The sequence below is a fragment of the Callithrix jacchus genome, chromosome 9, assembly GCF_049354715.1.
Source record: "Callithrix jacchus isolate 240 chromosome 9, calJac240_pri, whole genome shotgun sequence".
Taxonomy (NCBI): Eukaryota; Metazoa; Chordata; class Mammalia; order Primates; family Cebidae; genus Callithrix; species Callithrix jacchus.
The window spans coordinates 81,997,634-82,019,494 of record NC_133510.1 but is presented as its reverse complement, the minus strand read 5'-3'; the positions used below and the strand labels follow the sequence as shown (position 1 = coordinate 82,019,494).

The window sequence follows — 21,861 nt, the reverse complement described above, 5'->3', positions numbered from 1 at the left end:
GCAAAATATTTTAGAGTAGGGATAAACCCTTGAAAACTTTCTTGTATATCTAAAATCTCTCTAGACTTTTTGATGATTTACTAAATGAGCAAAAGTCAAAAACCTGGGCTTGGGGTCAGACAGACCTTGTACCAGATTTCTGGACTTTCCAACTAAAGGGCCTGGGGCAGGTGATTAAACATCAGTTTATTCATCTATTAAATTGTGATAATACTGTAATAGTGGCTACTTCATGGGGCTGTTTTGAGGGTAAATGAATATAGGTAAAACCCCTAGCACAGAGGACGCACTTAAGAAATGTGTATTGTTTGAATGATTAATAGCTCCTTCAGATAACAGTTTGTTTTGGGGAAAAGAAGATGAATTTAGTTTGGGGCATGTTGAGTTCCTGTTAAGTGACTGAAATCCATTGTAAAGCCATCTCTCTTTAAAGTCTCTTATGCTTCCATTCCTATATCATATTGCCTTCTGGCATTTCAAGATGAGTAATCTACAATGTCTAACCAGTTCTCTAGAAAAAGTGAAGTATTTTAAAATACAGAACATATCATACTTTGGATTTATGCATAGTTCGATCAACCTTTCTGAAATAAAGTGGGACTAAAATTTATAGAGAATTCAAACATTTCAATAATTATACTTGATATTATAACATTACAATAACATTATTAGCAACTTTTTTAGAAATAACATGCAGGTAATGCAGTATAAAACAAAGCCCCAATACATTAGCTCGTATAATTTAAGAATTCCTTACCAAATTTTGGTCAGAAACTGCTGATGAATAAAACAACTGTGATTGCTATTACAATATTTTTAAAATTTTATTTCCATTTTCTATTTCGTGGTATGTTGACTATATTGATTAGGCTCTTTGTGAGCTGAGTATTTCCAGAATGTTTTTACTGCTACTTTAAATTCACTGTCTAGGTACAGAAAAAGCAGATTTTAAATAAGATTACTAACAATACATCAGAGATTTTTGTCTTGAAAACTCAGAATTTTTAGAGTGAATAGAAAGATACTTCTCCTTTACATAATTGAAAACAAGGTTTGAGAAAATGACTCATGCCCTCAATTTCAATTTATTTTGCCCCAGAATGTTTGCCAACACAAGGCACATGCTAAGCCTGGCTGAAGGACGGGGTGATTTTGAATTAGCCTGCTGGCATCACAGACATTTATTTTTCAGAAACATATTGTTCTAAGTAATGCATTAAAAAGTTGTTTCTCATGTTAGAGATATCTACAAAAGAATTGTTTTTATGAATGATTTCAAAACAAGACCCACAAATCCACAGAGATCCTGGAGACCTGCAGGGCATGTTTTCCTGATGAGATATATGGCCAGAATCTCTCTGTTATTGTCTGTCAACCCAGGTGCCTCAACAAATTGAAGAACATCAGGGCAGAGCCTAGAGTAAAGGAAAAAGGCTAGAAATGCAATAAAACAATATGTTCGTATTCTTTTTATTGATTAGTTAAAAAGAATGACTTTAAAGTGCTCAAACTGCCCTTCTACACATAGAATTTTGTAACAAGATCATAGCTATCTGTACCATTTAAGCACTGGGACATAGCTTACTTAATCTTGGGATTTCAACAGATGTACCTATTTTCACTAACTGAAATTCAGAAGAACAATGATTTCATTCCTTTGGCTTTATTTTAGAAAGCGATCTCACTTTTTAGATGTGACTATGACATCCTCGTCATGTTGTAGTCCATTCCATTCTGAAACGACTGAAGTGAATCCTACTCTGAACACACTGAAAGGCAATATTGAATCTTGACTGTGGTGAAGATAAGAAGTTTGCATATTCTGACTGAAATTATTGTGAGTCCCTGAATAAGCATTCATGTGCATGTCTATGTATGTGTCAGGATGAGATCAGTCTTTTAACTAAAACAACAGAGGAAAAGTTATAAGTAAATATTTAAAAATACCTTGAAAGTAAATTGCTCATTGAAGACAGGATTAAGGGTTTTTCGGTGGACTTTTGTCTCAAATTTCTTCTTCTTATCAGGTAGCAGAAACACTTTCACATAAGGATCAGATGTACCCCCCATGTCCAAGGCGGGCAGTTCGGCAGCCTGAATGATCCCTACCAGCAGCTGAAATAAATGACAGAATAGAGCAAACATAAATATTAGTGGAGATTTTGGAAAAGATCAATTTGTTCACAATGATGCATATTGTGATTTCTCCCACTTCTGTTTATTTTTAATAAACTCTTATTCTCTTGTGAATCTGAACACAGAAGGCAAATTAAGTGAACTATGTAGACTTCAGAAATCCAATTATGACAGATGCAGGCTCTGGAAGCCTAGTTTTAAGCAAAAGAGGCTTTTAAAAGGTTGCTGATTGCAGTTAAATATGGAATTCGTTTTTTTGGTAAAAGAGTTGTAATCAAATAACTTTCCAGTTGCTAAAAGCCCTTGTGCATTGTTTTTCTTTCCAGGGCATGATTTGTAAGTGAAAATACATTGTTAAGCAATCTTAAGTTTGTAACCAGCTGAATAGAAATTTATTAGAAATTGGGTGGCATTTTGAGATAAAAAATAAGATCTTCTAGTTTCTGTTATATTTGACCTTCACTTGTGTGCTGGCTACATTTATTTTAACTTACAGTAGAATGATTATTATCTATGAGATTCTGTGTTTAAATATAGGACGTGGAGTGAAAGAAATGTAATTTCAGCTTCACAGAGAGGAAGGGATATTAGAGGTAAGGTTTTTAAATCACGGATAAAGATGTTTCTTATTTTTCCCAAACACCACAGAACTGTCTATATTTCTTCAAGTCTGTTTTCTTACCAATACGTTCTTAAGCCTCATTATGATATTACCGTATTATGGCATTGTTAATATTTTTGCAAAGAAACAAAGAGGTGTGAGTAGACTATTATAGATACTCTGCCATTAGAGATTTTGTGTCAACAGACTGATTTAGATAAATACAGGAAACGAAGTACACTATTATTGTTATCCAAGGTATATGCTATTCAATAAATGCAGTCACACCACAGCCTGAAAATCTGCATTCATGCCTTTTTAGCTAGTAGAGTAAAAAAGCAATTCACCTCCTTAAAAAAAATGCATATCCATTTTCATTGTGACCCACCGTATTCTTAAGTGCATTTTGGCTAGGTGGCTCAATTTTTAACATGGACCAATATCCCGAATGATTATGTTTTTTCTATTTTAATGCTTCAATATCATTTTTGTGGCATCATGATACAACAGTAGCAACAAGAGTGCTAGATCATAGGTACACAAAACACAGATAGATGGTCAAAAAAAAAAGCTAAAAAATAGACATCAGATTAAAAAGCTAAAATAGCTAAAAAATAGGCATCAGATTAGATCGACATGATTAGTAAAGCAAATAGTCTGTCTCTTTGTTTGCTAAATTGGTATTTGATATTTGCCTTTATGTAGCAATGCAAATAAGCAATATTCTATTTCCTCATCCTCACTTTTTATGACCAGTTTTCTTTTGAGCAGGGAAAATGCTAGAGAGATGGCTTAAACTCTTTAGAAACTAGATGGTTTATAAGTTAGAGTTTTTGGATATTCTGTTAAGAAAGAATGGAGTTACTTTTTCCAACCTTATTCTGACTTCTGCCTAAGAGATAAATGTCACATTTCTCTCTACCATAAAGGTTCTTAATGAGAATATTTTAGGGTTTTTTTGGTTTTGGTAAGAAAACATATATATTTGATTAAAAGTTTATGGAGTTTTTCAGACTTTACTTTCCTGCCTCTTAGGATACACTTTATAAATCAAATTAGTTGAGAACATTTGGGAAAAATAAATGCATAATAATTTGAAAATTCATCAGTTTCTCAGAATAAAACATCTTTTTAGATTTGATGTTTGCTGGAAAGAGAACAGTAAATGTACTGTCACTATATTTAGTAAAAAAATTTTCAGTTTTATCTATTTTCTTAAAAATACCACTTTATAAAATGATACTTACAGTATTAATAATTAATTTAAAAGCTTTAAAATTATGACTAACCAGGATGAGACACCAGTAGATTTTTCACTTGAAAATATAAATGGACAATAAATGACAAGAAAAATATTGGATGCATATAGAAAGTCAGATTAAATTTTTGGAAAACATGTTATGTATTAAAACCAATATAAGTTGTCTTTGATCTTTTTTAGAATATATAAACAAGAGGTTTGCTCCCAACCAAATCCTGATGTTCAAATTTTGGTAGAAGTGATAGACATGACCACAAATGTCATATGTAATTAACTAAAAATGGAATAACTATAAATCTGTACCTGTAAGCCAACAACATAGTTTTCTAGAATGTATTATGTAATAACTAGCCAGGCTCTAATGAAGCTGATCAAAAAATTACTTTTAATATGGCAGCATGTTTATACATTCTTTATGAGGAACCCTCTGGAAATTTCAGAAAGTGAAGGCATTATTTGAACTGTCAATTCCTAAATAAAGCACAGAATTTCTGCAAATTTCTGCAAATGCTCAGAGCTCTCACAGCATTACTGGCTGTGGACAGTCATCAAAGATGAGCATTAGTATCTTACTCATTTGTTGTTCATTCCTCATCAAACTGGAAATCATTAACACACGCTGCATTGCTAGTAACGGTATTTATTTTACATTTATCAGTTCTTTGCCCAAAAAGATGAGTGAAGCAAAATGAACTGGAGAGGTTTAAAACCTTCTTAGTTGGAGAAGAGCTATCTATGTCTTACAGATTTTTAAGAACCTGATCTCTAACTTAGCCTATTCCCCCTAATTCTTATCCAACTTTTACATTTCTTTAACAATTCAGAAGGTAAGGAACATTTTCATCAGTGTTGTGGATCCGGGAATGTCTTCGAATGTAAAGAGTTTTCTTTTTTTGGGGGGTGGGGGGTGCACAGGTTTTATTATTATTATGCTTTATAATTTGCAAAAAGTTTTCTAACAGTTATCTTTCAGCAATCTCTATTTTATTTGCCGGCAGTCAGTAAAAGGTAGCCAATATTATCATGCATCTAGGTGACATTTCACGATTTTTTGAGAAATTGGAGCAAAAATGCCTGTTTTGTTACCTTCTTTAGTTTTTTCTTTTGTCATTTTTTGGGCAATATTCCTAGGCACTAGAAATCTAGTCTCTGGTCTTCCCACTCTTAGAATTGCTATCTCATTAACACTAGGAGTTTCAACTAGCATCATAAAAGGCAATCCTGTTTTTAAAATTAATGAACCAGAGTCAATTTTTAATCCCTGATTCCTTATCAAACCATTAGATGATTTTTCAAAACTTTGGCTGTAATAGTGGCCCAATTCAAAGGCCCCTAGCCATGTCTAGCTCTAAATCTGTAAAGTCCAAAGAAGGTTGCTGCAGCTCAGGCTGAGGGAGCTGAGGCGGGGAGACTGTGGCTAGAAGCTCTCAGAAGCAGACTGACTGCTTCAAGTTAATTTGTATTCTGTCTGCCTGTTGAAAGTGCCACAAGTAGATGTAATCGGTTGAATACTGTAAATTCTAATTACCAGATGTTAAATTAGCAAGTTGGGGACTGCCTGTTCTTAGAAATTATTTCATCAATAGCTTTGATAATTGCATTTTCCCTCACAGCAAACAAAATGTTTTTAAAAGTATCTTGCTTCAATTTCTACTTGGTAATTTCAGAAAACATAATGGAACTAGAAGACATTTCCCCACTTCAGACCTGGTTATTTTGGAAATCATAATCCAGTGAATACTGAAGTTTTCCCAGTTTCTCCTCTTCTTTGGGTTCTTCTTTTTCTTCTCCATCAGTCAATCCAGTTTCAGCGTCATCATCCTTGAGGGCCTATGTGTAGAGAAGTGGATCACAGGTAAATGCCACTAAATTTCATCAAAACTCAAATTTAACTGGGCCTGTAGTTATACTTCCAAGCTGTTCGAAGCAAGCACTAAGATGCTGGAAATCTGTTTGTCTGACACACATTCACATTTGCTGCTTACATATTTTTTAAATTCCATTTGTGCACGGAATTTTTTCCCCCAATCAGCAAGCAAAATGGAAGCAATGGAAGAAGCCCCCTCAGAATACTGCAAGCAAAAATGTAACATCGTTGCAAAGAAAGTGTCAACTTCGTGTTGTATTTGGTTCTGATAAAACTGCTGCTTTCTGAGGAAAGATAAACATGCTACTAATCAAGCCAGATTTCACATTCATGTAGTTTAAAGAGATGCTCAGCATCATATAAAATATCATTGCTACATGCAGTGGAATAATTAATATAAAAGGTATGTCCTTTTGTTGACTTATTTCCTATGAAAAAGGTAGTTCAGTAAGTGATCCTCAGAAAATTTTAATTCCCTTTGTCTCACATACACATTTGTAATGGTATGAAAAAGAGGAAAAAAACATGCCACCAGCAAATCCATGTTTAGAGGAAAGTTCACCCCACTTCCAATTTCAGTTTACCACTTTATTTTCATAACAGCTCCATCAAAAGCTTGGCTGAATTAAATTGACTTAAGAGTCTATTTGATATCAAAAGATAAAAAGAATTAGGTTTGCAATTTTGTCAAAAACAAATTGGTATAAACATTCATTTTGCATTTAAGAACAAAATCAATTGTATTGAACTCTCAAAACGCAGTCTAACCAATTGAATATTTATAACCTAAAACAAGTGTACTATAAATGGAAATACTAGAAAGCTCATTATCTCATAAGTTACATTCAAATGCTCTTCTTTTTTTAAAAAAATAAAAATATATAATGTATTTTCCTATCTTGCAAAAATTTTTCTAAAAATATCAAAGGTTACAAAGTTTATAAGTACATGAAGCTTTGTTTTTAGGGATGTGCAATTCTTATTGCTTCAAGTAATTAGAACAATTAATTAGAAATTTATATGCAGTCATTATTCAAAATCAAAAAAATACAAAATTACATTATCCCGACCACTTGTGAGGTTGAAAAGATTAAAAACATTTATATTAACCATTTGTATTTTTTCTTCTGGGGACTGCCTGTCCATATCCTTTGCTAATTTGTCTATGTGTTGTTCACCTTTCCCTTATCGATTTACAAAGGCTCTTTGTACTTTAAAAATTTCAGCTTTGTTGTTGTGTTCCATATAACAATTATTATCTTCTAGTTTTATGGTTTGGCATTTTATTGCTATTTTTGTATATGTATATGCATGCGTGTATTATTGTAGAATCTCACAGAAATCAAAGTGGACATACCAGTGGTGGACTGTTTTGTATCTCTGACAAAGTAAAGGAATCTTAACTCTTGTTAGCTCTCAAATTGAATCTAAGAATTCTCATAGAATTCAAATGTAAGAAGTATAACCAGACTGTAGAGAGGCATCAGTCAGACTGCAGTTCCTTCACTCTGCTACCCTCACATCCAAGAGTACATAGTCGTTTTTCTCTGCTGTATTCATCATTGTCGGGAAGGAGATTCTCTGTTCAATCCACCCACTTACTCAGGGACCTTCAGTGGTGCTTCAACTGGCACCCTCAGTTTTTGAATATACAGGAGTTACTAATTTGGCTTCACCCAGTTAACTCTAATTTGATTCTAAAAAACTGAGTTCTATTAATCTCTATCTTCTATTAATCTGTATCACACATTAATAGAACTCATTCAGGTGGGAAGACCATGTAAATAGAATTGAGCTGTTGTCAGAGATGCCTTGTCTTTTTTGGCTGGAAATTTCTTAAGAGCCTACAGTGAGTTTGGAAAATTGAAAATTGCCATCATGATACACAACTGTGTAGAAACATTTTCAAATTGGTTAGCTACAAACCATTTAATTTGGAAAGTTTAATCTACACTCGGTTGTTTCTTTGAATATTAAAAGGTGACTTAATAGCTAAAGGCAGGAAACAACATGAAAATATTTTAAAGTTCATATTAATTGTTTAACTTGTGAACAAGGGGCTTGGTCACTAAAGGGAACATAGGATAGTAAAGTGACAAAAAAAAAAAAAAAGACTGAGTTTAATTAGAGAACTTTAGGCAGTGGAATCCCTTTGCCCTTTCAAAACCTTAGCTGTGTAGAAGTCTTTAACACTGTTGTAGATGTGCTTGGGAAATTGCAGCTTAGGTAATTTGCCTCCCTATAAGATTTTGTTTTTAAAAAATAATAGCAAACTATTTAACACATATTTCTGTTTGATAAATCTGCATGTCACTCTATCATTATAATACAACAATTCAATGATTAAAATACCTTTTCAAAAGTCTCTTTCAGAACTGACAATTCATGTATCATGTTTCAGGCCCAGTGCAATTTGAAATAGCTGAGATATTAAATCTCCTTCTCCCTAAGTGGTTTTTGCCTGAATAGAAGGCAGGACCATCTATGCAATTATTCTGCATGAAATAGGGCTAAATTTTTGATAATTTCTCAGTGCCACTGTTCATCACGAAAGTGATTAAGTCTATTCCTGTCCCAAAGGCTGAGCTTAAGCAAGACATTGTCTGTACCATCACATTAAATTCAGACCTATTATATCAGTAGCTATTATAACATCTCAAGAGCACTATTTTCCCCTCCATGGAACAAAATTTGGAAGAAAAAGCTTGTAAACCCAGTAGTTCTGAGGTTTGATAAATTGCAGTAGAAAAAGCTGGATTCGGAACATCAAACCTTATTTTAAATTTCAAAGATTAGTGCACATGCTTATGGTTTGCTTTGACATTCAACAGGTGCTTTGTTCGCAACCATCAGAAGGAGCATTTGTTCACTGTAAGTTACATTGTTCAGATTTGGATTTAATAAGGCACACTAGAAAAGCAGCACAGGGACTGAATTTCTTTCAGTATCCATCAACTTAAAACTTGAGCTTTCTAATACTGTTATATTTAATCCGTTAGCACGTTCAAAATGAGAACACTTTATCTTTAAAAAAAATCAATTTAGTTCAGCCTCTTGATGTGTGTCAGAATGATATACCCTCAGCTGTGGAGCCCCAGGTGCCAAGGCCACTAGATGTATCTGAGCGTTGACTAGGGATGTCTAAGTAGCAGAGGAAACCTACCGCAAGGGACAGTCCAGAACAGTCATGAGACACAACACAGATAAGGACATAGAAGGAAGAAATAAAAATTAAAATATCCACACACATTAGTGAAAACCATGGAGAAATGACCTTTCCAGACCTATGACTTTACAAGTGAATATTTTCCCTCTGTCTGGTTAGTGTTCTCCGGTTTTAATGCATATGACAGAACACAAAAATATATATCTTATGCAACATAAAGTGTCTATACTTTTTGTAGTCATTGCAGAATATTTTAAAAATCTTCTTTGGTTAAAAAACCTTTCTAAAGAGACATGTAGCCATGAATATTGAAATCTGAATTTCTGTGAGTTTGATATGAATTGAAAGGTAAAAAATGTATTCATTGTCCTACAGCCTTTATATCTTGTATCTAGAGCCTGTATATATATATTTCTTAAGATTAAGAAATTATATCTAAAGTGCCCATCACCTCTGTCTTGTTTTTAAATGAGAGAGGCATAAGCCATCTTTATTTTCTTCCCCATGTTCACTTCAACATTCTGCTTAAGATATTTTGAAAATATAATTATTTAATAATAATTTTAATTTGTATTTATGCTGTTTTGAATTTTGGGTGATCTGGTGATCATCATGTGATGAAACATCCTCTTAAAATCTGCACATTCTGTTTTGCTTTTTTATCCTTCCTCTTTATAAATGATGGAACTCATTATTAGCTACTTTTGTCTGCTTCAAAAAGTAACACAAGCTATGGTTATATAAATGTTTATCACTGGAGTGTATATTCATCTGTCCAAATTGTATCTTATTCTGTACATTTAATTGTTCATAACTTAGTAAAATTGAGACTACTTAAAATGACTGAAAACATATTTTTGAGTGCCTGAAATTCTAAATAATCTGTGATAACATTATTATACACTATCTCTGACTTGTTAGTATTTCTTTGTTTGAATAATTTTCTCTGTCCCTTCCCACACAAAAAATAGTTCATCAATGAAAAATTAACCCCCATTAATTCTCTATATTTGAGATCTTGGTCATTTATCCAGGTTATAACAGAAGTAATAAACACCACCACTATGCTGTAAATTACAATCTTACATCATATGGAACAAATCCCACAAATATTATAGATTTATTGTCCGAGGGAGAAATGTTATAGTTATCACTTTACATTCAGCAATTTTAACTAATTCTAGAACACAGGGAAACCACATTCGGATTTTATGATAATTATGAAAAAGATAGTAATCTATTGTCAAATTATTGTTTTCACAATATTGCTAAAATTAACATACATATTATTCAGTCCCTGTCCATCTAGTAGGTTATTTCTGTACTTATTTCTCCCAATAAGCTGTTTAAAGAAATCTTTATCAAGTCCTGCTTACTATGAAAAGTTTGGAAATAAAGTAGGACAGGATTTAAAATTTTAGTTTCTATTTAAATTAACTGAAGAGAAAAATCTTTATTAGACATCTGTAGTTGGACATTTGTGCATGGGCTTTGTGACTGTAATTAGAAACTGCCAGAAAAATCAAACCCTTGCTACTCCGAGCTCAGGCCAAAACTCTCTTGAGTGTGAGTACAGGCATTCCATCCATCCTATAGCTCCAAAAACCAAACACAAATGCAAGGAGTAAAAAATGAGCCTCTGTGAAATTATTATCAATAGATACTATAGTGTCTTTGAGGAAAAAGAGTTTAAAACTTAAGCTGGGAAGGGAAGTTAGTGTCCTGAATGTGTAATGAACTAGGAAACAATGCAAATGTATTTAAAATGCCTGTTGTAACACCTGACTAAATTGTTCTTAAGGAGATTCAGATTTAAGAGTTAGATTAATAATAATACTGTAAGAGGAACTTATAAAACTGCCTATATATTTTTCTATTTGGGAATAAATAAAACTTTTGTATTTGATGAAAAACATTGATAATTGAAAATGTTATTTCTATGAAAAATTTGTACATTTACATTTTAATTTCAAAATATGAATTAAATATTCTTTAGAGATATTCAATATGACTATTATTTCAAAAATGAAGAGGCATTTAATGATTATCATTAGTAATAGTAAACATTATCTTGAACCATGTTGTCCAATTAATTTAGCCAAAAACAGATAGCAACATGAGACATTCAAATAGCTTTCTTGGGCTTGGAAACATAACCCAGCCAAATGGATTTTATAACCAAGTGTTAGGGTTTTAATTGTCCTTATTAAATTGGAATAAGAATTTTGTCTTATAAGAAATAAGAAAGAAAACTTTCTTATAAGGGAAAAATTCTATCCTGTCTTGATATTTAGAACTGGCTCATATTTCTCTCCCTTCTCCTATACAACTCATTATTCTTGAGAACTAATTTTTCAGCTGGATGGATATGTAGGAAAGGCAGCTTTCATCAAGTTTGATGAACAGCCGTAAAACTCAGTTATTTAATGGTGACTATGAAAAGTAGAAATTAGAAAGATCCTCTGCCCAGTTGCAAAAACACTCAGGCACTCTTTATTTGATTTCTCTAACTTTAAACAGAATGAAGACTAGTTAAACAGATGTAATCAAAATATTCAGGCATCATTCTCTATGCCAAACCCATCAAGATGAGCCTGATGATCACGGATGCCCTTTTCTGTTCCATTTGCTCAGGAGACTGGAAAACCCTGCCAAATGCTTTGGGATCTAGAACAGTGACTGAAAGGCTTGCAAAGCATCTCACAATGATATGGGTCCAAAAGTTGTTTATTTCTATAATATATGGCATAAAATAATCAACCATTTGTTTATTTTTTCTAAAGAAAATAATCTAAGAAGCAATGTAGAAGAAATACATTACCTGATCTTTCATTGTCTTCCCTAAGTCTTTCACATCTTTCATGTTAATGGCATTCTTCCCTCCTTTTTCCTTTCCCTTCTTCTTGTTTTTCTTTTTGAACAAACATTTCTTACAGATACAAAAGCAGCAGGTCAGGACTAAAAGGACTGCGACTATGGCTATTGCAATTAAGGCCCACGGTGGCACTGAAAGAAAGAAATGCACAGAGAGCACTAGTCATACAACACTTAGATGTGCAAAAACTTTTAACTCATGGGCTATAAAGATATTCATTTTATTTGCATTTTTGAGCACCATTATGCTCCAGGTACACCATTCCTCAGTACTTTATCCATGTTGTTTTCTCCACTGAGTGTATTGTTTCCTTTCTTTCCCACTTTGCCCTTCCAGATATGTCAAATGTCATCTCCTTCCTATTGCTTTTCTTGACTCTCCAAACTAGGTTTCTATGAATACATCTCTTCACTCATTAAGACCCAAGCTTTGGAGTTCAACCACTGAGTTTAAATCCTGGCTCAACGATTTACTAGCTGTGTGACCATGGGCAAGTCATCTAAACTCTCTCTGCCTCACTTTCCTCATCTCTAAAGTGGAAGTAAACTGGTAGGTGCCCCATAGATCTTTCTGAGTATTAAATAATAAGATGCAGTGCCTGGTACATGGCAAAAGCTTAATAAATGGTAGCTGCTATTACTTATCTGTAAAATACTAGGTGTTGTATTCCTACATTCTGTCATGGTGGGGGGCAGATATTAGTCATATACATAGAACAGCAAATGTAAAATCATAACAATAGTGAAGATTCGGAAGAAGTACCTGGTGATTTGAAAGTCAGTCATGGGGAAATGTATGCACTGAGGTTCTCTAGATGTGTGTGATGGTCATGTGTTTGGTGGCTCTTAATCCAGGTTTAGATTTTGGCATGGCCACTTAGAGGCTCTGTGACTGCTCGGATTGCTTCACTGTTCTGAGTTTCTGTTTCATCGCTATACAGTGAAGATTATAGTGGTACCCATTTCATCTGGCTTGAAGATTAAATGTATTAATACGCTAAAAAGCTTTGAATGCATCTGGAACATAGCAAGAGCTCAATTAATGTTAGCTAGCATTTCTTTCTTCCTTCCTTTCTCCCCTTCCTTCCTTCCTTCCTTCCTTCCTTCCTTCCTTCCTTCCTTCCTTCCTTCCCTCCCTCCCTCCCTCCCTCCCTCCCTCCTTCCTTCCTTCCTTCCTTCCTTCCCTCCATCTTTTTATTTTTTGGATGGAATCTTGCTCTGTCTCCAGGCTGGAGAGTGCAGTGGTACGATCTCGGCTCACTGCAACCTCCGCCTCCCGGGTTCAAGCGATTCCCCTGCCTCCACCTCCCAACGAGCTGGGACTACAGGCCCCCGCCACCACACCCAGCTAGTTTTTGTATTTTTTAAAGTACAGACAAGGTTTCACCATGTTGGCCAGGATGGTCTCGATCTCCTGACCTTGTGATCCGCCCACCTCAGCCTCCCAAAGTGTTGGAATTACAGGCGTTAGCCACGGCACCTGGCCAATGTTAGCTTTCATTTCTTTCTAGTCAAGGCATTGCGGGTAAGGCAGAGAGCTCAGGATAAATATGTAAAAAGCAAGATAAGTACACTGAGGAAAGTTTAGTGAAAATGCAAAGGGAATGAAAGGAGGAAAGATGATTTTTGGATAAGAGGAGAGGCTTAGGTTTCCAGGCTGTTTAAAATAATGAACATATATACATAAATATACTCAAATAAACATTTAGTTTTCTATTACAATTTTCCCTCTGCTAAAGGTTGATATATTTTTTTATTTGGTATGCCTTACACCACGTGCTTATAAAAAATAAGGTGACATGGAAACATTTAGGATTTCAGTTAGATTGGAAGGGAGGTATTCATGATACAAATCACAACTACTGAGATTAATCAGAAGTAATTAGATTTGTCTGTTGCAATAAAAAAAAATAGCCAAATAAACATTACCAGAACCAATGATTGCTGAATACCAGTCAGGAGTACTTTGACAAAGTAAAAACACTTAAGAATTAACCTCTCTTCAAAACTGAGAAAATTTACTCTCCTTGCTTTCCTCTGCATTTAGTATCATTGTGGAGAATACTTACTATGCATATTATTCCAGCTTATGACTGGATCCTAGATGTTAACCTAAGGACATAAAACTACCACTTTTGAAATTGTGTTTTCAACAGAAAAATACTTATGTGAAAGTTATAGATAAACCTACATCCAAAGATGTTTTCTTCCAGTTCTCTAAACTTATTAAACAATGTAAATATTAAAAAAGTAAAGTATTTTATGTAACCGATGATATCATTCATAATACTTCGTGTAAAAGCATCTATCTCCCTTGATCTAGTTAAAATCCTGTCATGCATGAACAAGAGAGTGTTCGTATTCATTGCAGGAAAGACAGCATTCATAATGACCCTTCATTTTGAACCTCATAAATTATTCTCCCTGCTGGACTTGTGTGGTGATAGTTGCTCAGAGAGCTACATAAAAGTCTCTTAAATTATACTAAGACAAGACAAAGATGATTTGACAAGTTCACAAAAAGAAAATAGTGAAAGCAAAGGAACATTATTTAATCAAAGGGAGTTAAAGAGCTAGGACTATGAGATTACAGGAAGAAATCTGAAATAATGCAATTTGAAGGTAATTCATAACCACTGAAAAACTTGGTCTTTGAGGCAGTTTTGTTCAGTATCACTTCAGTTTTATGGAGGAAAAACTCTACAGATTGAATTGTTTGAGAAATTCAAATATATCCTTAGGTTGTTAGGTTAAAAAATGTGAATATTAAAAATGTATACATAGAAAAAAACTGTATCTAGCTTTGAAACTCTTTAATAGAACATATTAAACCTAAAAATCCAATGAAGCAAATACATAACAGCATAAAATGCTGCCAACAGTAATTTTTAAAATATAAAATGAGTGTCAGTCAAAAATAGCCTCATCAAAATACTGCTACTGGCAGAAAATATCAGTTTATTGTTATTACTACCCAACTACCATTACATGGAATTTTATAATAAGAATTTTAACATTTATCTTAAAGGCTTTTCAGCAGAAAATAATAGACTGGTAGTAAGAACCCTATTAAAATACTATTTTCATTTTCTAATTAATGAGTCAATCTAACATATATATTTGACCCAAAGTAAACTGATGCATAAGAATTAAGTCCAAGGCAAATTAATTTAAAATGACTTCTAATGTTTTAATTTATACCTTGTCATAGACATGATAATGGCCCCTCCAAGATGTCCATATCCTATTTCCTGGAAGCTGTGAATGTTACCCTCCCTGGCAAGGGGGACTTTGCAAATGTGATTAGGTCAAGGATCTTGGGATGGAGAGATTACCCTGAATTATCTGAGAAGACTCAATGCAATTACTAGGGTTTTTACCAGGCAGAATTGACATTATCAGGCAGAAATGTCAGAGTCCAAGAAAGAGAGATTTGAAGTGTCTCGTTGGTTTTGTAGATGAAAAAAGGGACCATGAACCAAGGAATGCAGATATACCTCTTGAAGGTATATCTGGAGAAGGCAGGAAAATGGATTCTCCCCTACTCCTTAAAGACAGAGTTGGCCCTGTTGACACCTTGATTTTAGCTCAGTGAAACCAATTTCAGATTTCTGACCTCCGGAATGGGAAAATAATAATTATGTGTGTTTTTATGCCAGCAAACTTGGAATAATTCATTATAGCAACCATAGGAACTCAAGTGATACAAAGATATATAGATGACTATACAATAGTAATATTGATGTGGGCTATTCATATATTTTCTGCTATATTTTCCTCCTTATTTATTTCAGTAGCTCTAGGGTTACAAGTAGTTTTGGTTACATGGATGAATTGCATAGTGGTGACGTCTGGGCTCTTAGTGTACCCATCACCTGAATGGTGTGCATTGTATCCAACAGGTAATATTTAATCTCTCATCCCCTTCTGACCCTTCCCACTTGTGAGCCTCCAATGTTCATTATGCCACTCTGTGTGCCCCTGCATACCCATAGCTTAGCTTTCACTTATAAGCGAGAACATGTGGTATTTGTTTTTCTGTTTCTGAGTTACTTCACTTAGGACAATGACCTCCAATTCCAACCAAGTTGCTGCAAAAAACATTTTTTTGTTCTTTATTATAACTGAGTATTCCATTATCTATCTATCTATCTATCATCTATCTATCTATCTATCTATCTATCTATCTATCATCTATCTATCTATCTATATCTATCTATATCATCTACATCTATGTGTATGTCTATCTCTATATTTGACATTTTCTTTATCCACTTATTCATTGATGGGCACTTAGGTGGATTCCACACCTTGGCATTTGTGAATAGTGCTGCAATAAACACAAGAGTTCGGTTATCTTTTTGACATAATGGCTTCTTTTTCTTTGGGTAGATACCCAGTAGTGGGATTGCAGGATCAAATCGTAGACCTACTTTTAGTTCTTTGAGAACTGTCCATATTGTTCTGCATAGACGCTGTACTAATTTACTAATACATCAACAGTGTATAAGAGTTCCCTTTTCACAGCATCCATGTCATCTATTGTTTTTTGACTTTTTAATAATGGCCATTCTGACTGTAAGGTGATATCTTATTTTGGTTTTAATTTGCATTCCTTTGATGATTAGTGATGTGGAGCATTTTTTCCATATGTTTGTTTGCCATTTGTATGGCTTCTTTTGAAAAGGGTCTGTTCACATTTGTCCACTTTTTACGGGATTTTTTTTTTCTTGCTGAGTTCTCTGTAGATTCTGGATATTAGTCTTTTGTTGGATGTATAGTTTGTGAATATTTTCTCCTATTCTATAGGTTGTCTATTTACTTTGTTGATTATTTATTTAACTGTGCAGAAGTTTAATTAAGTCCTATTTATTTTTGTTTTTATACATTTGCCTTTGGAGTCTTGGTCATAAATTCTTTACCTAGGCCAATATTGAGAAGAGTTTCTTTTTCCCTAGGTTTTCTTTTAGAATCTTTATGGTTTCAAGTCTTACATTGAAGTCTTTAATCCACGTTGTGTTAATTTTTTGTATATGGTCAGATATAGAGATCCAGTTTCATTCATCTGTATGTGGCTATCCAATTTTCCCAGCACCATTTACTGAATAGGACATCCTTTCTTCAGTGTATGTTTTTGTCTGCTTTATTGAAGAGCAGTTGGCTGTAGATATGTGGCTTTATTTTTGGGTATATCCTGTTCCATTGGTCTATATGTCTACTTTTATACTACTTTTATTTTACAAACATGCTGTTTTGGTTGCTATAGACTTGTAGTATAATTTTAAGTCAGGTAATGTGATGTTGCCAGATTTGTTTGTTTGTTTGTTTAGGATTGCTTAGCCTATTTAGGCTCTTTATCAGTTCCATATGAATTTTAGGATTTTTTTTCTAAATATGTGAAAAATGATATTGGTATTTTGATAGCAATTATATTGAGTCTGAAGATTGCTCTGGATAGTATGGTCATTTTCACAATATTGACTCTTTCAATCCATGATATCGGGGTACTTTTCCATTTGTTTGTGTCATCTACAATTTCTTTTATCAGTATTTTGTTGTTCTCCTTGTAGAGATCTTTCATCTCCTCAGTTAAGTATATTTTTAGATGTTTTATGTTTTTTGCAGCTATTGTAAATGGGATTGAGTTCTTGATTTGATTCTCAGCTTGATCATTATTGGCTTACAGCAGTCCTACTAATTTATGCACATTGATTTTATACCCTGAGAGTTTACTGAGTTTATTTATAAAGTCTAGGAATCTTTGGGGGCTTCTACACATGCATTTATATCATCAGGCAACAGAGACACTTTGATCCTCTTTTCCAATGTGGATGCTTTTTATTTCTTAATTTTGCCTGATTATTCTAGCTAAGACCTCCAGTACTGTGTTGAATGGAAGTGGCAAAACTGGGCATCTTCGTCTTGTTCTAGTTCTTAGGGGGAATGCTTTCAACTTTGCCCTCATTTAGTATGATGTTGGCTATGGGTTTTTTGCATTTGGCTTTTATTATTTTGAGTTATGTTCCTTCTATTCCTAAGTTGTGGAAAATTTTTATCAGGAAGGGATGTTACATTTTATTGAATAATTTTTCTGCATCTACTGATATGATCATAAGATTTTTAATTCTGCTTATGTGGTGAATCATATTTATTGAATTGCATATATTTATCAATCCTAGCATCCCTGGGATGGAACCCACTTGATTGTGGTGAATTAATCATTTCATGTGCTGTTGGATTTGGTTTGCTAGTATTTTGTTGAGAATTTTTGCATCTATGTTCATCAGGGACATAGATGTTTTGGTTGTGCACTTTACTGGCTTGGGTATTTGGGTGATACTGGCTTTGTAGAATGAATTAGGGAGGATTCTCCTTCTTGACCCACTGGAGTAGTTTCAGTAGGATTGGTGTCAGTTTTCTAAATGTCTGGTAGAATCTGGCTGTGAATTCATCTAGTTCTGGGATTTTCTTTGTTGGGATTTTTTTTAGTGTTAATTCAATTTCATGACTTGTTATTGGTCTGTTCAAGAGTTCTATTTCTTCCTGATTCAGCTTTGGGTGGTATTTTTTCAGGAATTTATCCATTTCCTCTAGATTTTCTAGTTTGTGTGTGTAGAGGTGTTCATAGTAATCTTGAAAATCCTGAATAATATTTTATATTTCTGTAGTATCTGTTGTAATGTCTTCATTTTCATTTCTGATTGAGGTTATTTAAATTCTCTTCTTTTTTTGGTTAATCTAGCTATTGATCTATTGTTTTATTTATCTTTTCAAATAACCCCTTTTTTGTTTCATTGATCCTTGTGTTGTTTTGTTGGTTTCAATTTCATTTAGTTCTGCTCTCATTATTTATTTTCTTCTGCAAGGTTTGGGTTTGGTTTATTCTTGCTTTTCTAGTTCCTTGAGGCATGACATTAGGTTGTCAGCTTGTGATCTTTCTTTTTTTATGTAGGTATTTAGCACTATAAACTTCCCTCTTAGCGTTGCTTTTGCTGTATTTCAGATATTTTGATACCTTGTGTTACTCTTATCATTCCTTTCAAAAATTAAAAAAATTTGTATTTTAATTTTATCATTGACCCAAAGATCATTCAGAAGCAGGTTGTTTAATGTATTTTTATAGTTTTGAGAGTGCCTCTTAAAATTGATTTCTAGTTTTATTCTACTGTGGTCTGAGAAGATACTTGATATGATTTAAATCTTTAAAAATTTATCGAGACTTGTTTTGTGGCCTATCATATGGTCTATACTGGAAAATATTCTTCTATATGCTGATGAGAAGCATATATATGCTGCAGTTTTGAGGCAGAATGTTCTGTAAATATTTGTTAGGTCAATTTGTTCCAGAGTCCAGTCTATTGTTCCTTTGTTGACTCTGCCTTGACAATCTACTGTGGTCAGTGGGTTGTTGAATTCTCCCCTATTAGTGTATTGCTGTCTATCTGTTTTCTTAGGTCTGGTGGTATTTGTTTTAACAATCTGGGAGCTCTGATGTTAGGTCCATATATATTTATGATTATTATATCTTCTTGTTGAATTGATCCATTATCATTACATAATGACCTTCTTTGTCATTGTTACTGTTGTTGATTTAAAGTCTGTTTTATGTGATGTAAGAATAGGTACCGCTGCTTGCTTTTGATTTCCATTTGTATAGTTGAGGGAATCTGTGGGGATCGCTCCCATGTGAGGCCCCTAGGAAATGGGCCTCGCCATACGGTGAGCTTGAGCCCGGACACAGATCCCTGGTTGGGGGAGTCGAGCTGAGGGAAAGCAGGAACCGAGAGAGGAACTATATGTTATTCAAAATAATTAACAGACATTACTTTATAGATATGAGGACTTGCAAAGCATTGTGACCACTTTCGGCTTCTTATGGTTTATTGCTTGATTGTGTTCATTTTGGACCCTTGTTACCTTCATTGTAAAATATTAAGTATTTACACTTGGTAACTTACTTACTGTAACTTACTGGGTGTAACTGTAACTTACTTACCATAGCTTACAGGGCGTGACTGTAACTTACTTACATTGATCTATTGGGCATAACCTAATTACTGAAAGTAACCTACTTACTGAAAGTAACCTACTTACTGGGCGTACCTACTTAATGGGATTAACTTACTTACTGGGTAACTTAGTGGGCGTAACTTGCTTACTGTAACTTAAGTAGTTGATCTGGTGTAAACAACTTTGACTTCAGAAAAGTATATAAGGAAACATATTGCAAAAATAAAATTGCTGCTTGGACATAGCCTAAGCCAGCCCTCCAGACTCCGCTTTTCTATTTTCTTTCACTTCTGTGCACTCTCTCCCTCAGGTTGAACGAGACATCCACGTTGGTGGTCTCGGGGACTCCTGCAGGTCGGTAGTCCCCCGGCAGACGTGCCAGACCCCAACATATAGTATATATTTTACCATTCTTTTTCTTGACTTTATAAGAATCTTTATGTGTTAAGTTGGTCTACTGAAGGAAGTAGGTATTTGGATTATGTATTTTATCAATTCTGCCAACTTTTATCTTTTAAGTGGAGAATTTAGAACATTTATATTCAAAGTTAATAGTGAATGTGGGTTACTGTTCCATTCATCATGTGGATCATTATCTAATTGCTTTGTATTCTCCATTGTGTTATTTCATAAGCTCTATGAATTTATAGTTCTGAGTGTTTTTATACTGGTGCATATCAACCTTTTGTTTTGATGTTTATCACTCATTGGAGCAATTCCTGTAGAGGTGGTCAGGAATTGCTGGCAAATTCTGTCAGCATTTGCTTGTCTGGGAATGACTTTACTTCTCCTTTATCTATGAAACTTAATTTTGCAACATACAAAATTCATGGCTGACAGTTACTCTGTTTAGAAGTCTAAAGACAGAATCCCAATGCCTTGTGGTTTAGACAGTTTCTGCTGAAAGTCTGCTTTTAGTCTAATAGGCTTTCCTTTATAAGTTATTTGACTCCTTTATAAGTTATTTCTTTTATAAGTTATTTTGTCTCATTGCTCCTAGAATTCTTTTCTTCACATTGATTTTATGTGGCATGATAATTATATGTTGTGGTAATATCCTTTTTGCAATGGATCTCCCAGGAGTTCTTTGAGATTTTTGTGTTTGGATTTCTAATACTCCAGCAAGATGGGGGAATATTTCCTCAATTGTCCTCTCAAATAGGTTTCTAAACATTTTGTTACTGCTTCCTTCTCCTTCTCCTTCTTCTTCCTCCTCTTCCTTTTCTTTTCCTCCCCCTCCCTCCCTTCCTCCTCCTCTTCATCTTCTCCTTCTTCTTTTTCTTCTTCTTTCCCTTTCTTCCTCCTTATTCCTCCCCCTTTTTTCCCTCTTTCTTCCCCCTTCTTCCTTTTTCATTTTCCCCTTTCTTCCTTCTTCTTTTCCCTTCTTCCTTCTTTTTTCTTCTCCTTCTTCTGAAATACCTGTGATTGTTAGGTTTGAACATTTTATGTAATCTCACATTTCTTGGAGAACTTGTTCATTTTTAAAAAATTTTTTTTCTTTATTTTTGTCTGTTGGTTTAACATAAAAGCCTGTCTTCAGCTCTTAATTTATTTTCTCTGCTTGGTCTAGTTTACTGTTAGAAATTTCAACTGCATTGTATAATTCCCTAAGCAAGTCTTTTATTTCCAAAAGTTCTTTTTTTAAAGAAATATCTGTTTTTAGGTATTTTTTCATTTATATCCTGAATTTTATTTTTTTTATGTTGGTTTCCAAATTTCTCTTGGATCTCACTGAGCAACTTTGCAATCAATATTTTATCTGGTATTTCAAATATTTTATTTTGATTTGGATCCATTGCTGGAGAGTTAGTATGATCTTTTGGAGGTGTTGTATAACTGTTTGTTTGTTTTTTTTCCACATTGCCAGAATTATTTTTCTGGTTCCTTCTCATCTGGGGATATAATTTCTTCTTATTTTAAAACTTATTTTGATTGAACTGGGTTTT

At 33.9% G+C, this 21,861-nt stretch overlaps 1 protein-coding gene across 48 annotated transcripts in view; it reads right to left on the bottom strand.

Annotated features, from left to right (window-relative positions):
* SYT1 (synaptotagmin 1) overlaps window positions 1-21,861 on the bottom strand; it is a 583,472-nt gene that overhangs the window by 157,186 nt on the left and 404,425 nt on the right. For 25 of the 48 annotated variants that reach the window (XM_078336942.1, XM_078336938.1, XM_078336929.1 and 22 more), the window contains 3 exons: window positions 11,853-12,037; window positions 5,706-5,828; window positions 1,948-2,115 (listed from right to left, as the gene is read on the bottom strand). In XM_078336942.1, coding sequence (XP_078193068.1) covers window positions 1,948-2,115; window positions 5,706-5,828; window positions 11,853-12,037 — 476 coding nt within the window. The remainder of the gene's footprint in view (window positions 1-1,947; window positions 2,116-5,705; window positions 5,829-11,852; window positions 12,038-21,861) is intronic. The other 23 variants (XM_078336967.1, XM_078336964.1, XM_078336954.1 and 20 more) reach the window with 1 other exon arrangement.